The sequence below is a fragment of the Protomyctophum parallelum genome, assembly GCF_964188405.1.
Source record: "Protomyctophum parallelum genome assembly, chromosome: 15".
In the NCBI taxonomy this organism is placed as follows: Eukaryota; Metazoa; Chordata; class Actinopteri; order Myctophiformes; family Myctophidae; genus Protomyctophum; species Protomyctophum parallelum.
The window spans coordinates 48,190,402-48,207,742 of record NC_139710.1 but is presented as its reverse complement, the minus strand read 5'-3'; the positions used below and the strand labels follow the sequence as shown (position 1 = coordinate 48,207,742).

At 42.8% G+C, this 17,341-nt stretch overlaps 1 protein-coding gene across 1 annotated transcript in view; it reads left to right on the top strand.

Annotated features, from left to right (window-relative positions):
* Positions 1–17,341, top strand: part of LOC310871902 (multiple C2 and transmembrane domain-containing protein 1-like) — a gene marked incomplete at both ends in the record, with an annotated part of 201,006 nt that overhangs the window by 145,606 nt on the left and 38,059 nt on the right. Inside the window, 4 exon segments of the mRNA XM_083783539.1 lie at positions 663–771; positions 11,986–12,150; positions 13,324–13,454; positions 13,580–13,766. Of these exon segments, the coding sequence (XP_083639665.1) occupies positions 663–771; positions 11,986–12,150; positions 13,324–13,454; positions 13,580–13,766 (592 nt within the window).

Here is a 17,341-nt window from a genome sequence, read left to right as displayed (position 1 = left end):
CAGATCTACAAGCTCATAGCGCGCCACCGAGTGGCGCGCTACGAGCTTGTAGGTCTGCTATTTTTGAAAAATCGAAGAACGACTGACATTTTTAGAATCTGATCTCAGGTCAGAATGGGTTCATCAGACTGGGATAATATTCAACATAACGTATACAGTGTGTGTGCCTGGTGCACTGAGTGTGCATTAGAGCCTGACTGTCTGATGACGGATGTTTGTCAAAGTAACGATCTCTATCAACCGATTTTTGACAGTTATATAATAATTTCTAATCAATTTGAAAAAAGCAGCCAATCTAAGCTCACAATAATGTCGGGTACGACGTCTCTTGACATTATGGGAATATGTCATGAGGTCAGTCCGTTGCTCTCCCCAGGCTGGCAGAGGGAGTGTAGCTCCCAGGATTACATTAGATAATTGACACTGGGTGGAAAAAAATGGGTTGAAAAAATCGTGGGATACAAAATTTAAATTAAAAAATAAATAAATCTCATATATCCCAAACTGTTACTTTTGATGCTTTTGAATTGGAATTTGAATCCTGAAAAGTTTTGGACATACATTATGTGAAGTTACTGTATATATAACTTTCCACTTGGACAGAGACGACATCAGTCTAGCTCCATAGCTCTATGTGAAATGGCCTGCTCACCTTCTTTCAGGGCCCTGGACGTGACCCTTGACCTCAAGGACCCCCAGTACACTGACCATGACCTGGGCACGTTGGACCTGGAGGTCACTCTGACCCCCAAAGAGGGAGAACTCAGAGAAGTAAGGAACTCCGTCTTATCTGTCTGACCTTCTCTCTCCCGTCTGTCATTATTCCTTCCCTTCATATACTGTACCTTATCAATCCCCCACGCATGGGGGAAATTCTGTGTCAGCTTCACCCAGCTGGTGGCTACTCGGATCACTATTATGATTGATTGATTGAATTAGACAAAAATATAAACAGAACAGAATACAGTCTATGGCTATGCTAAAAGGATAGCACACAGCGGTTTTGTTCAATTCATAAACATGTGAAATAACAACAGGATTCAATATCAAGTATAAAACAAAATGTATGTATATTATTATGATCAAGCTGGAGTTAGGGCTTTATGAACACTGACATTAAGTAGAGTAGGCCTATTTACCACGGTGTCATTCCAAATGTCTTGACTCATTGACTAACTTTGACATTGAAACAATCCTCAAAATCACTCTTTTAGCACATAAACGAATGCAAACTAAGAAGATTCTACCAATATAATATATATCGTTGTCAGGCAGAAACCTTTTATCTCCATATTCTAACTTTTAGTTAGATTAAATTTAGTTTTGTAAATTAAAGGAGAATTCCATGCTAGAAGGCTTTCTTACCTTTAATTGTAGTTGTTACGTCCCCAATAATGCTAAAGTGCATTATTGGCTATTTCCCCTAATATAAGCCCTTAATGGGGGTTGGGTTTTTGTGCTAATTCGCTTATTTCCATCAAAATAAGTAGTAAAGTGTGCCTCTGGATACTATTTACATTATGAAGAGTCAGGATATTATACAAAAAATATAGATTTTAGAGCGATGGAAACAAGTGAATTAGCACAACACCCCATTCAACGCCCCATTCAATTCAATGCAATTAAATTCAATGCAATTCATTGAGGGCTTATGGTAGGGGAAATAGCCAATAATGCGCTTTTGCACAAAATAACACCTGGACCTCTTTGGTGGGGACAACTACAAATAAAGGTAAGAAAGCCTTCTAGCATGGAATTCTCCTTTAACGCACGCTACTTGATCATACTACAGCGTCGCACAAAAGCATCAAACATAGCAGATCCACATGCTCGAAATGTGGCGTGAAGCAGCGTGCTTTGAGCTTGTAGATCTGCAACTTTTTGCTGTTTTTGTATTTGAATCCTGAAAAGTATGTGAGGTTTCCACCTGACAGCGACAAGAACAGCCCACCACCCGTAACGCTTTCCTCAGTTTAGCTGCTCCGGTGAGCCAGGTAGGTGTGTACCTACCCGAGAGGATCTTAGCCTCTCCTAGCCAGGTAGGTGTGTACCTACCCGAGAGGATCTTAGCCTCTCCTTTTTTATGTAGCCAGGTAGGTGTGTACCTACCCGAGAGGATCTTAGCCTCTCCTTTTTTATGTAGCCAGGTAGGTGTGTACCTACCCGAGAGGATCTTAGCCTCTCCTTTTTTATGTAGCCAGGTGGTGTGAGGGGAAATCGCACAAAGGACTCTCAATAAAGAATAATTAACCCTTCATTTTTTGATTGGAACAGTCTCTTTGTATTTGAAGCAGAGCTGGGTTTGGTTACAACATACTGTATTATTTGCTTTCAATGAAAATTAAATAACAAAAATCATCAACCAATACGAATTGCATTCAATATTCAGTTGAAATTCACTTCAATAATAACCAATCAGTCAAGAACCCCGACACAAAATATAGTCAATGTTTCAACTCAAAGACCTACAAATGGGGTTAATTCAATATAGAAACTGACATTAGAAAAATGTCAACTTGTAGATTTAGTCTTTTTAGCCACTAAACTACAACCGAACATACCTGGACATCGAAAAGTTAATTTCAATTAAGTTAGCAGTAATATACAGTAGCGATTCCATACACTTGTTCCATATACAAAAAAAACATAGTTTGAAATTTGAACTTTTGCCTTAATTTATTTGGATATCTCAATTGTTGAACGCTTATGCAACACACTTAGGCTATCCACAAGTGTAATTAAAATGCTCACAGGAAGAAAAACACATAATATATGTTCCCTGTTCAAAGAACACCGGATTCTACATTTATTCCTAATTATGTTGCACGCTCGCCTCTGCGGACGACGGCAACTCCATGTTTCCAGAGTCGTATTTATTTCTGTTCAATTATTTGTTTGCTTAATTGGACCCCCTGCATCATGCCTGATGTGGAAACACAAGGCACAAGTCATGGGGGAAATATTTTATTCCTTTTGATCTGACGTCTTAATTTCCGCTGCTTATTCGGGCAGCACAGTTCACAGAGTCCACACTTGACAGAACAAATAAAAACTCTATTTAGGTTAAAGCATCACTTTGGAGCGCTACCCCACTGCGAGGGAACGAGTACAAGGTTGTTTGCCAGCAACAAGCGCTGCTGCTGGAGGCTGTTCTCTGTCCCCATCTACTGGCAAACAGGGGAATGAAAGAAACTTTTCTAACTTGTTCATCATCTAAATGATTTCTTTTTTTTTGCAGTCAGTCCAGAGGGCATCTACGTATGCAGTAGTTCACAGTTGTTATTATTATGTTCTTGCATGCGTGCAACTGCGTTCACGCGCGCACGTGTATCTTTTATGTGTCTGTGTGTGAGAGACAGACAGAGAGAGAGAGGGGGGGGGGGGGGGACAACGACACCTGAGTTAAACATAGTTGCCTCGCAGCATCACGCAACCATGTATAAATCAGTGGGAAGTTCACATTCAGCCGTGCAGGGATGGACACAACAAACTGATGCACTCACATGCATATTGCATATAACTCTTCCCTGCATGTGTGCGTGTACATGTGCACAACATGTGTATGTGTGCGTGTGTGCCATAACCATGCTTACTTCTGTCACATGGTTGACCCCCGGCCTCACCCCAGTGTTGATTTTGACCAGACATTTTGATTTTAGTTTTAGTCATCATACAGTAGTCTTAGTCTCATAGTCTCATCATAGTTTTCATTTTAGTCACATTTTAGTCACCTGGGATGTTTTAGTGTTTTAGTGTCTAGTTTTAGTCGACTAAATATCATAGGATTTTGGTGGGCCTTGATGCCGCCGTTATGACTGATTTTACACTTGCTGAAAATAGCTGATCTTCAAGCTCACAGAGCGTCACGCTGCGGCGTGTTGTGAGCTTGTAGATCTGCTATTCTCAGCATGCAACCAAGTGTAAAATGACTTGTACTGGTCTGGATCTCTTGACCACTAGACCATCCGTTTTTATATGTTACCATAGCTTAGTTTTCATTTAGTTTTCGTCAGTGAAAAAGGGTAGTCGACGAGCATATTTCGTCATAGTTTTAATCGACTAAATCAACACTGATGCAACCCCCCCCCCCGCTCTATAACCGCTTTGTCTCATTTACAGACCATGCTTTTGAGAAGGAACTGGAAACGATCTAGTAAGGTAAACTAAAAACGGCATGTAACTCCCCCTCCCCCATCCCCTGACACCCCCCCCCTCCCCGACCCCACCCTGGTCCTTCAATGTACCCCCCCCCCCCCCCCCGTCCTCCAACCCACTGCACTGGTGTCCAATTTTTGGTTCATGGATGGTGGAAGAAGTACTTGGATTTTCTTTTTGTATTTTAATATTTTTATTACGTTTTTTTCAAATAAAGACAGACAGAGTGAAAAGAAAAACGGCATGATTTTCATTGTCAGATTTATTTTTTGAGGGGCGCTAGCCCCTGCTCCTATGTCCAGCTTTGAGGGTTTGTGTAAACACAAACATTGAAGGCAAAAGTGAATTGTGATTGGCTGGAAATGAGATGATTGATGATGATATGAGCGCCCCTCACTTCACACAGGTGTGATATTTTGTAAGTAGCAATACCACAATATATAAGTCAGTGTTGATTTCAACGACTAAAACTACCACGAAAAATGTGCGTTGACTACCTTTTTCACTGACAAATTAAAACTAAGACTAAATATATTGACAATTTTTTCAACAAATACAAATTAGACTAAAATGTTAGAGAGGGTCTAGTGGGGAGGAAATCCAGTAGACGTTTGGTTGCACTCTGAAAAGAGCTGCTCTACAAGCTCACAACACACCGTGCTGCGACGTGTTGTGATCTTGTAGATTTGCTATTTTCAGCATGTAACCATGTGTAAAATCAGCCATTGCAGCGCCACCAAGGCCCGCCAAAATCCATTTTAGTCGACTCAATCAACAGTAGTAGAAATTCTCTTTTCTACATTGTGGTATGCATGTACCTTGTGGAATACAAGTAAATCTGCTGTATTCAAATCAAAGTTATACTTGAGTTGAAGTACTAAAGTATTGACATCAAGAAGAGGGTCCCATGTCACACAAAATGTGTCAATTGTTCTAAAATAGCAGATCTACAAGCTCACGATGCGACGACACAATGTGAGCTTGTAGATGTAGATGTTAGAACACCTAAAGTAAAAAACAGGGCTTAATTGGTGGTATATTTTGTAATTATAACCAATAATATTAATAATAAGTAATAAGTAGGCTAGTAACTAGTTTTCAAGTAGTGGAGTAAAAAGTATGACTTCTCTCTGTTTTGACTAAAGCACCGTTCCTAAAACTGGAGTATGTGAATAGGCCTTAAATGTACTTTCCACCACTGCTCCCCACCCCCACTCCCGGCCTTGGTCTTCTTTCCTCTGTTCATCCCTCCTCCTCCTCCTCCTCCTCCTCCTCCTCCTCCTCCTCCTCCTCCTCCTCCTCTGTTCACAGTGGTATTATTGTCATCTGTTCTTTTCTTCTCGTTATTGGGTCCTCCGTTCCTCTTCTCATCCATCTCCAGAGTATCTTTCCACAAGCTGCAATATACCATAAGACAGTATACTATATACACCATAAGACAGTATGGTTCTCAAACCCCATCTGAACATTATGTTATGCATGGCAGGGACACCCAGAAAAGAAGAATTCACTTAGTAATTATTCAAAACAAATCATAGCAGATGTACAGTACAGGCTCACAGTGGGGCACAAAGTGATGCTCTGTGAGCCTACTGTATGTACATCTGCTAATTGTTTGACATTTAAATCGATAAAGTGGTTAAATTATTATGATGCTGTACATTTCACTATTATACTACCTTTGCTGGGGACCCTGTGGACCCCTCCTGGGGGTCCCCGGAAAGCCCACTTTGAGAACCAGTGGCATAAAAACAGGAGCCCACAGTAGTGGAAGAAGAAGTGTGTTGAGAGTTAAAATGATTCCACCAAACCGTATTTCCTAGAAGACAAGACTTATGGTGTCTGTTTGAAAATGTAACATAAGTCAGGTTGACGTACTGGTACTATAGTGTATTGCAGCTGCTGGGTGAGAACGTAAAGTGTATTTTCTTTGTTGTTCATTGGGAAAGGGTACTGGACAACGAGAGAGAGAGAGTGAGTATGTTTTATTGCATCTCCTGAGTCCTTTATACCTGAAGTGGACCTCCACCGTATCGATTGTGCCATATTCTTTTTAAGTTTCCCAAGTTTCACATCATCATCTATGTCACTATAAAAGTGAGGTTTTTTGGGGTTCTTTTCCATGGTCCTCGTTGGCCGTGGAGCTCGACCGAAGGCATGCTTGGCCCATGAACGAATGGCCCTTCTTCCTCTCATCGATGTGGCACATGTGTGGTTTTTCTGATATGAACGAAATATAACCCCATTTCAGAAAAGAAATGTTGAATGTACAGTACATCACCGACCTCCGTTATATTCTAAAAGTGGAGACAGACAGAGGGGTCATTGTAAAATAGAGAGTAGTCATTCACAGCAACATTCAATGAAGGTAGGATCATAAGAAAGCTAGATGGCTCATCCGCGCTCTGGCTAATGGAGAGCGCCGTTGCATCTTACCTCGGGGCAGAACAATATGGGGCATGTACTTAACCATAACTTACTAAATTCTCAACCGATTTGGTTTGGTTTGTTATAAACGTCAGAGACGTCCGCATACAGATATGCTTTTATACAACGTTCATATAAAAAACTAAATTAAGCAGATAAGTGTCCTGAATCATATCAATCACGTTGACAACGTTCGTAATAAACCAACCCGTTTGTAAATCCGTCAAGATTTGAGCGAGTTACGAGTTAGTAAGCTGTGTGAAAAGAAAATGACAGATTTATGTCTCAAAGGAGTCACTTTAAAGTACAATGAGAAGAGCTCAGAACCATTAATCTGACTGGATGATTCCGTCTTTGATTGGAGAGTTGGATAATTCCATGCAAAATTTGATTTGCACTTGTAATTTGTTCTGGATAAGAGCGTCTGCCTAAATTGTAAGTAGATTTCTATTATTATTTGCTGCGTGGCCAAATTCCCTCCGTATCTGGATGTTTTTTAAACGGAAGAGAGTGCAAGAACCTTTCCACTAAAGTGTTCCACTAAAGGCGTGTGGGTAGTTTGCGTTTTCCTGCTTGGACCATAGAGTATTAAAAGGATAGAGACTGAACCTCCAAAATTTGGAGGTCAAATGCGGAAGTGCAACCGAGCGCTCAATGTTAAAGCCCAGCTGAACGGGGTTTCCTCGTCATGAATCCACGGGTCCGCCTGCAGTCCTTCCTCTTACCACTAGGGCCCAGCGCTTCAACGCTGTAGTGCCTAGCTGGCCCCTTGGCTTGGACGGCCAAACCGCTACGACGACGCAAACCCAGGCACTTCATCAAGGCTCACTTTTCAATGGAAGTATCAGACTCCATTCTAGAGGCGCTCAAGGCATTGATTTCCCTTTTAGCTGCAATGAACATTTCAAACACAGAAACGTCATTTCAAGTGTCAATTATGGTTGTTGGGCAGACGTCCCGCTATATCGCTCTTCCTCAAGCCCAAGTCTTTGAAGCTTCAAACTGGGCCGCCCCGTCTGAGTGTGTAGTGCGGGAATTAGCTAGAGCGCTAACAAGTAGCTGCCATGCTTCCCACCACAGAGAGAGGGGGGGGTGCTGCTGCTTCTGTGTGTACCTTCTTTGCTCTGCGCTGATAATTTATTTTTACACACACACACACGATGGCTGATTCACACACACATCATACACACACACACACACACACACACACGTCTCTTTAATCAAGCATATGCTGTTCCGCAGCAGCTCTGCAAATGCAGCGAACTACATGAAAAAAGTACTTTGAGATAATTACGAGTCACTGGCATGACTTTAAACCCGGGATCTCTCCCAAGTTCAGTGGAGAGGAAAACTGCTTGTCTTAGCAACTTTCAAGCCCTTCTGTTCCGCTCTTTCCAAAGGGCTGTCTTGCTGACAGGAGTTGAACAGTTCAACCATGGCAAGAGCCTTTGTAATAACTCCCTAAATTAATTGTTGTCACCTATTAAAGGAGTCCCTCTCTCAGAATCATCTCCCTCCACTTGCACCGTGGCTGAGGGAGATGCTGATTTCCTCCTAATCCACACAGTCCATGGCTTCCATAATAATGTGCATTATGTAGCGACAAAACAATAACGAGGCCTCGCAATTAGGGCCACGCTTGAAAAGAACTTAACAACAGCTCTCTTGCTATTAGCATACAGCGTCTTAACGACGGCGAGCAGGACAGGAGACGAGAGAGAGTGAGAGCAGCTGTACGGGTGGTTTGGGCTTGGTTGCGTGGAGAGAGAGGGGAGCCGCTCGCATTGTTTAATGTCTGGAGAATGGAAATTAAGAGGCTTCATCTCGCAGATCAAAGGCGCGCCGCTCACGAGGCAGGGTTTGCGCAGAGTTTAATGAAATTCGTGGCAAAACAAAAGCTATGCTAATAAATTCTCCCCTAACGAGGACGCCGGACGAGGTAAAGATTGAGGAAGAGAGAGAGACGGATTGAGAGAGTCTGTTGTAGATAGTGATGCATTTGTTTAGGCAAATAAATAGGCTGCTATTTGTTTGAACGACTGATAGTGACGTGACTTTAAAGAGGGGTTAAATTGGCCTGTAACTAGTGATTAGGGAACTGCTGGAAGTGTGTTGGAAATTGCACACATAGTGTCAGTCTGAATTTGTAACGCTGTCAGTACACAGCTGGGTGGCTTACAAGGCTTTAATTATACTTCATCTCTACAGTGGCGTAAAAATGAAATTAAACAAAAATAAAATGATTCACAGGAGGCAGGCAGTGATCACCCCATGTGCAGTACTATACTGTACCCTGCCTACAGTATACTGTATGTCCTATACAGTAGGGTGACCAGAAGAGTGGACAGTGGGCACCTAAACATTGCAGGTACCTCACTGTTAAAGATGGAGTACCGTGATTTATTTTCTTGGTTTGCCGGGTGGGTGGTGATGGGTGGTGATCCACCTGAACTGAAGCCGCACCCACAGCTGTTGTTGTATGATAAAGGGGGAGGGTTTAGGGGAGTAGATTATATTGTGATGTCACTATATCACAGTTATTTTCATTGGCACGTTTGACTGTCAAGGTTTCAGCATCCAGGAAGAAACTCTAAATACAAAGGGAAGACATTGCACATAACAATGTTTAGGTGGCCACTCTTTGTGATGGATGTCAATATACTGTAACTCATTTAGAGTCTTATTTTTTATTTTTTTCTGCATCCTATATTTGTCTGAAGAGTTTGAGTACAGAACTAGTATTGGTTGGAGCATTTAAGAAGTTTACACACAACTCAAAATGTGTTTTCAGTGACATCCAACCCATCGTCTCTGTCGGGTGGAAACCTCATTTGTCCAAAATAGGGCTGTCAAAATAACTTAGTTAACTTAATGAATTTGTGAAATTAATTAGATTAAACATGTAACGCATCTAATGCATGCTTAGATGACCCACCCAGGGGGGCAGTCAGATAGATATTTTGTGAAGCCACTAAGGAAATCGTAGTTCATATAATGGCCTGTTGTGGCGCTGTCATTGGACCCAGAAAAACCCATAGCCCCATAGAAGTCCATGTATTTGGGCCCAACTTCACCTAGACTGTATTACCTTAATAAACATGGTCATGAATACTTTCTGCTTCCAGTCACTAGTTTAAAGTCTCATTTCTCATGTCATAATATTCTTTTTGGAAAATTATGGTCCCATTTATTTAAAAAATGACCATAAAGTCGCATATGTTCTGAGGGGCGTGGCTACCGTTACAGTCTATGATCGGGATTCCCCTCCCACTCGAGTCAAAATAAAAACCAACGGAGAAGAAGGGGGGAAGTCCCGCCTCGTTGTCTGGGCCAGCCAATGGCCAGCTGGGCCAAAACGGAGCCAGCCAATGGCCAGCTGGGCCCAAACGGATCTAGAAAGATGGCGACTTACAGTGCAGGAATAACAGGCTTCATTTTACGTCCATGTTAGACCCGGGGAACGCTTTGTCCATATTTTTTACAGTCTATGGACCCACCCCATACATCCCATAATCCCATCCACTCTGCACTAGTCATCGCTCTGGTACAGTATGGCGGATAGATCCAATTGAGATGGAAAGAGTTCAAGCCCTATGTACTGTAGCCCTATCTGGATGGGGAAAAAACAAGTTTGTTATTGCCATAAAAAGCTGCACAATTTATATATGCAGCGGCTCAGATCACAGTGGCACAACAACGGGGTGGGAGCCAGAGAGACACTTATCTTTCCATTCCCACAACAAAACATGGAATATTTTGGACATAGTTTGAATGGTGATTAATCATGATGAATTCATTTTTAAAAATTGTAAGCGTTTGACAGCCCTATAGTCCAAAACTGTTACTTTTCAGGATCCAAATTCAGTAGCAGATCCGCAAGGTTGAAATGCCTCACTTTGCACCAAGTTTCGGGCTTGTGGATCTGCTGCTTTTGATATTCTTTCTGTGATGCTGTAGTATGATCAAGTAGGGCGTTGATTTACGATTAAACACAACAACGTAGAATATGGAGATGAGAGGTTCCTGAGAGATTCAGCAGTCGTGTGGAAACCTCACATGTCCAAGACTTCAGGAAATGGAACGAAAATGTTCAGCAATGGTGAAAATTGAATTAGCTAATCTTCCTGGGATCCTTAGAAGATAAAGACAATACAGAATCATGATAAAATACTTTTTGGACATATTTTTACGACAAAAAGTAAAGGAAATACGGACGGATATATTATGTTGTTTCTGCCCCACAGCAACGATAATATATTCAAATAATTTAGTACCACTCTTGAGAAGGGTTAGAGATGGGTATGGTTGACCTTTGCTAATAAATAATAATAATAATAATAAAACTTTATTTGTATAGCACCTTTCATGACATCAAATGCAGCTCAAAGTGCTTTACAGAACAATGGAGAATAAAATAAAAGCAAAGCATAAAAGAAAAGCAAGGCAACGACATTAAAAAACAAGCAGTAATGCAATACAGTGAGGACATGAATAACAAAAAATATAAGATCACTTAAAGGCAATGTTGTAGAAGTGGGTCTTGAGCTGAGCTTTAAAAATGTCTACAGAGGCTGCCTGACGAAGGTACAGTGGGAGCTTGTTCCATGCCGACGGCCCGTAGAAGCAAAAAGCTGCTTCCCCGTATTTTTTAGTTGCCATTTTTTTAGGCAAAGCGAGCAGGCCAGCAGTGGAAGACCTTAGCGGGCGGTTTGGGACATATTTAGGCAATAAAGGGAAAGTATCATCTGTACGGTGTGTAAAATACAGTGATACTGGTGGGCCAAGTTCAGACTTCTGAAGTCAATTGTGTTGAAAAGTGTTGATTGATTTATATTGTCACAATGTCATGTGCAACATGCATGTGTGCAAATATGTACTTGTGCGTCAGTGCGTGCATGTATATGGATGTGTGCGCGTGTGTGATTGTGTGTGTGTTGTCTATTCATGTGAACGTGTGTACGTGTGAACGTGTGGGCAGCGGTGGCCGAACGGTTTGCGGAGCGGTCTTGATATCGGAAGGTCGCTAGTTCGTATCCCCGGACCGCCACGTTAAAATTATCACAGCTGAAGTGCCCTTGAGCAAGGCATTGAACCCCTACCATGAAATGTTCTATGAGCAGGGCCTGGCTGTAAACAAGTTCTTGAGCTTAGTCCAGTTACCCTGGGTAAACATAGTAACTTTGCTTTGCTGTGTGTGTGTGTGTGCGTGTGTGTGTGTGTGTGTGTGTGTGTGTGTGTGTGTGTGTGTGTGTGTGTGTGTGTGTGTGTGTGTGTGTGTGTGTGTGTGTGTGTGTGTGTGTGTGTGTGTGTGTGTGTGTGTGTGTGTGTGTGTGTGTGTGTGTGTGTGTGTGTGTGTGTGTGTGTGTGTGTGTGTGTGTGCGCGCGTGTGCGCGTGTCCTACAGTTCCAGAGCATGCGTCTGTCGGAGGTGCACAGAAAAGCCCAGCTCTGGCGAGGCATCGTCAGCATCAGCCTTATCGAAGGTCGCGACCTCCAGCCCATGGACACCAACGGCCTCAGTGACCCCTACGTCAAGTTCCGCATGGGACACCAAAAGTACAAGAGCAAGGTCAAAACATTCCACATTCTGTACTTTTCAAGATTTATTTGGAAAATCGCAGATGGACATAGGGGTTAAATTGGTTAGACTGAAACAATCACAAATAAGCAACTACACTTTAGAACAAGCCCCCCCCAAAAAAACGCAACCCGCAACTACCAATATTTACAAGCGACTTTGCAGGAAAAAAAAATCACACCTGTGTGAAGTAAGTGGTGCAACTCCGTGTGGGTTTCAGACCCACAGGAACGTGCCCAGGGTGCCGGCCCGGTTCCGCCCCGCATTCGAAGCGGTTGAGAAATGACAGAGTTACCGTGTGGGGGTCTCCAAGGGGTCCCTCTATTGTACTGTACTGTACTGTACTGTCACCAGAAACAAAGCTCTGTGATGAAGTGGTTGTACCAAAAAAGCCAACTGTTGCTTATAATAAGCGACATGGCAACACTGGCTGTGACAACTGAATCTCTGTGTGGAGGAAGTGAAGCACTAATTTCCTGTTTTTTTTTTTCAAGCAAGCTTTGAGAAGGAAAGGACATGGTCATGTGACTGGGCTGCACCATGACACTTTCATGGATGCTTTCATGGGAGCCAAACTGCACCCGGAAGTTGGGCAGAATGCACTGGAGTGGATGAGAGCTCAGTGACCAGCGCATGAACAAACACTATTTCTGAATGACTGAGACCTTTTGTAAAGTAATCGCTTCTGGAAAACAACAGAAGACATATATAACTCTGTGTGCACATCGAAAAGCAAGTGATTAGTAAACAACCTGTGATATGTCTTTGTTTATATTCCTGAACCGATTATATGACAAAGGTCTCCATTTTAAAATACGGCGAAGCAGCTTTCTGCTTCTAAGGGCCGTCAACCTGGAATAAACTCCCATTTCAGCTTAGACAGGCACCCTCTGTAGACATACAGTATTTAAAGCCGCTATAAGCAATAATATGTCAAAATTCAAATTCTTATTTCTTTTGGTATTCAGCCAGCCAGCAATGGGTAAAACGCTCCCAAACAAAATGTAGTCTCTGTGACACATCTAGGGGCCACAATCTGCATTCAAAGATTTTCCTTTTTACCCTTTTTTGCTGCATTCTATGTCACGAAAGCTGCTATATAAATAAAGTATATTATTATTATTATTATTATTATTATTATTATTATTATTATGTCCCTGTCAGACGATAGCCAAGACGTTGAACCCCCAGTGGAGGGAGCAGTTTGACTTCCACATGTACGAGGAACAGGGAGGCTACGTGGACGTCACCGTGTGGGACAAAGACGCTGGCAAGAAGGACGACTTCATGGGAAGGTACGGCAGTGTTTCCCAAACAATGGCTTAGGAGATCTCTGTATCTGAAAGAAAAGAAAAGAAAGGAAAAGAAGTGTATTTATTGTTATGTATGTTGTGTGTGTGCGTGCATGCGTGTGTTCCAGGTGCATGATGGACCTCTCGGGGCTCAGTAAAGAACACACACACAAGGTGGAGCTGACGTTGGAGGAGGGCGAGGGCATGCTGGTGATGCTGGTCACGCTGACGGCGTCCGCGGCCGTCTCCATCTCGGACATGTCCGTCAACATGCTGGACGACCCCCACGAGAGACACCAGATCATGCAGAGATATGTGAGTACATTATACACCTATACTGTATATACACACGCTTCCAGCTGCATACACACAGAATAACTCTTCCTACGGACCTTCACAGGTGTTACCGAGGATAGTATGATGCAACATGTTTGACCAGAATGGAACAGAGCCTTCATTGGTGTCAGCGGTAACACCGGTGAAGGAAGTATAGGGAGCCTGAGTTCTTTCCAAAATGGCGTGTGTGCATATAGCCCATTCGACCGTCCCGCGGGGTAGTTCCGTATTACTGTTTTTTCCCCCCTCTGAAGGGCTACGTAACCGCCACGGACACACGGAACAACGGTAACAAGAAGACTCACCCCGGTGCGTGCCTGTTTTTCCTCCCGGAATTTTCCCCAGTGAGGGGGATAACTTTGTAATATGCTATTGGCTGTTTGTATTCTTTTTGGAAAAATATAAAAAAGATACTCCAGTGGAAAGGCTATATTATATTACTTATATTGACCCTATAAACTATTTAGTATTATTTAGTATATGTAAGGTTTTGCCCCCTCAAATGGTACCTCGTCAGATAATCCCCACATAACAACTTCTGTGAACAGACTTCACTGTAATAGCTTTTCATAAATTATATTAATATTTATAATGCTGTCATGAAAGTTTACAGTTAGAGAAACTCAAAGTCCAGCCGTCTGCTGTCCAGCCCCTCCCACCCCTCACTGGGGGAAATTCTGGGAGGAAAACAGAAACGGGGTGAGTCTTCTTGTATTCAGAACAACAGAGCACTTTCGTAAAAAAAAGCCGACCTACAAGCTCTCAATGTGAGCCGTTGTGTCACTCCAAGGTCATTAACCCATTCTGAACGGGCACCCATTTTGGTGTCAGCATCATGTCATGCTTTAGCTATTTAAAAATAGCAGATCTACAAGCTCATATCGCGCCACCGAGTGGCGCGATACGAGCTTGTAGGTCTGCTATTTTTTGAAAAATCGAAGAACGACTGACATTTTTTAGAATCTGATCTCAGGTCAGAATGGGTTTAATCAGACCAGTGTGTGTCCGGCGGAAACCTCGTATGAATCTGATCTCAGGTCAGAATGGGTTAAATACCAACTCCTACATACCATCACAGACTGGTTGGTTTCAACAACTGAAGATGCCCAAAAAGGAGGCAAAAAGGCTGGCAAAGTATTGTGCTGCTATGATTGGCAGCCGCCATATCTGTTACTTATACCCATAGAGTACTGAGTGACATGCTTATCCCATTCTGACCTGAGATCAGATTCATACGAGGTTTCCACTGGACACACACTGGGTCTGATTAACCCATTCTGACCTGAGATCAGATTCTAAAAATGTCAGTCGTTCTTCGATTTTTCAAAAATAGCAGACCTACAAGCTCATAGCGCGCCACTCGGTGGCGCGCTATGAGCTTGTAGGTCTGCTATTTTTCAATAGCTAAAGCATAACATGATGCTGACACCACAATGGGTTCCCGTTCAGAATGGGTTATTGTATCATGAAGACATACTGCATGCCACGCTTTTGTGAATGCAACCTTCCTGCACCTATAATGTGTGTCCCCGTCTATCTCTCCTCTATGTGGACATACATAAATGGTTAATGTATATAGTTGTGTGGTATTATATCTCTGAGGGTCCCTCTGGCCCCTACTGAGGCCTTCCATTCAACACAATGGAGCCTCAGCTCAGCCTAGTTAACCTGTCAATCTCTGCACAAAGAATCTCTCTCTCTCTCTCTCTCTCTCTCTCTCTCTCTCTCTCTCTCTAAACCCGCAAACTCATCTGCGCCAATGTCATTTATTGTCAATTAAACTAAATGTAACCCATTATAACCGACTATACTGTACTTGTGTGCAGAAATCTGCAAATCTTTGAATATTTATCTTTGCTTCTGGGGGTCCATGGAACATAACATTTTGAGATGGGGGTCGGCGGCCAAATACAAATAATTTTGGTGGTCCTTGACATGGATAGGTTGGAGAACCACTGACATCAAAGCAAAAGTGTTTCAGAAGACTGTTTTGGATTTAGACGACAATTTTTGAATCGGCCTCATGTCTTAATGGGTGAATAAGGTGATAAACACCATTTTAAATACCCTAGCCGTCTCCTGCTGGTATTTGGGTTAGCGTGAAGAAGTCCCAGCAGTTTGAGTTTCAGTCACTCTTTTCTCCAGGGCCTATTTTCGACTAGACTTTGCAAATCAGTCCGCACTTTCAACTGCAATAAAACGCAAGAACGCAACTTTGACAAGTATAAATACGAGGATAAATGTGAGGTCAGCCAGTTCTAGTGCACAGACCATATGCGACCTGCTGAGCGCCAGTTCGATTCCGACCCCCCCGCCTTGATTCCCATCTCTCTCTCTCTCTCTCTCTCTCTCTCTCTCCCTCTCTCTCTCTCTCTCTCTCTCTCTCTCTCTCTCTCTCTGCCCTTGGTTTACTGTCTCTCTACACTGTCCCCTCTTTATAAAGAATGTATATTAAATAAATATATTCATGCAATATAATCTGACCAAAATATATTGTGTTGGCCTGCTTGGAGAGGTGATGTTGAGTACAGTAGTTGACAAAGTATAATACTCGAGTATTCAAAAGTACATTTCAACGTAATTTATTTCCGACAAGCTTGTAGATCAGCTATTTTCACTGTTCCCACGGCTCGAGTACTTCATTCATTCCTTGTTAGTTGTATAAGTTTCGCTCCCGACTCCCAAGAGTCACTTCCTAGAAATGTAGTGGAGTCTGTATTTGTAATTTAAAATGTAGCAGAGTGAAAGTCATCAGCTTGCAAAAAGAAAAAAAAAAGTTATCCAAAAAATGTTGGATACTTTAAAAGTACAGTACTCAAGTAAATGTATTTTTCTTAATTACTGTCCACCACAACAATAAACTGTTAAAAATGGACTGTACCACGGTGTGAGTGGCAGTTAAATGGGTGTCATTAAAACACTCTTTTAGCCCATTCTGAACGGGCACCCATTTTGGTGTCAGCATCATGTTATGCTTTAGCTATTTAAAAATAGCAGATCTACAAGCTCATATCGCGCCACCGAGTGGCGCGATACGAGCTTGTAGGTCTGCTATTTTTGAAAAATCGAAGAGCGACTGACATTTTTAGAATCTGATCTCAGGTCAGAATGGGTTCATCAGACCAGTGTGTGTCCGGCGGAAACCTCGTATGAATCTGATCTCAGGTCAGAATGGGTTAGATGGAGGATGGAGATGAGGCGATGCTAAAGTCATTTGTTTGTGCAGGGTAACTTTGATCAAGGTCTTCATCTCTAAAGGGCTCTGTTATTTTCAGATGCCTGACACACATTTGGGTGTGCGTGTGCGTGTGTGCGTGTGCTTGTGTGCGTGTGTGTGTATTCGTTCCAAAAGCACTCCACAGGCCAAACGCGGGTTGCCGTGACCTACATAACCGTTCCGCCGCCTCATTGGCTGGCCCACGGGAGGTCCATCGCGGGCGGCTCCGCCTCGCAGTGGCCTGCCTCAGACAGAGGGGGGAGCTCAAGGACCGACGCTCGCTCCATCACACACTAAACACTCACAAAACCAGGGGCGCGCACGTGTGTGTGTGTGT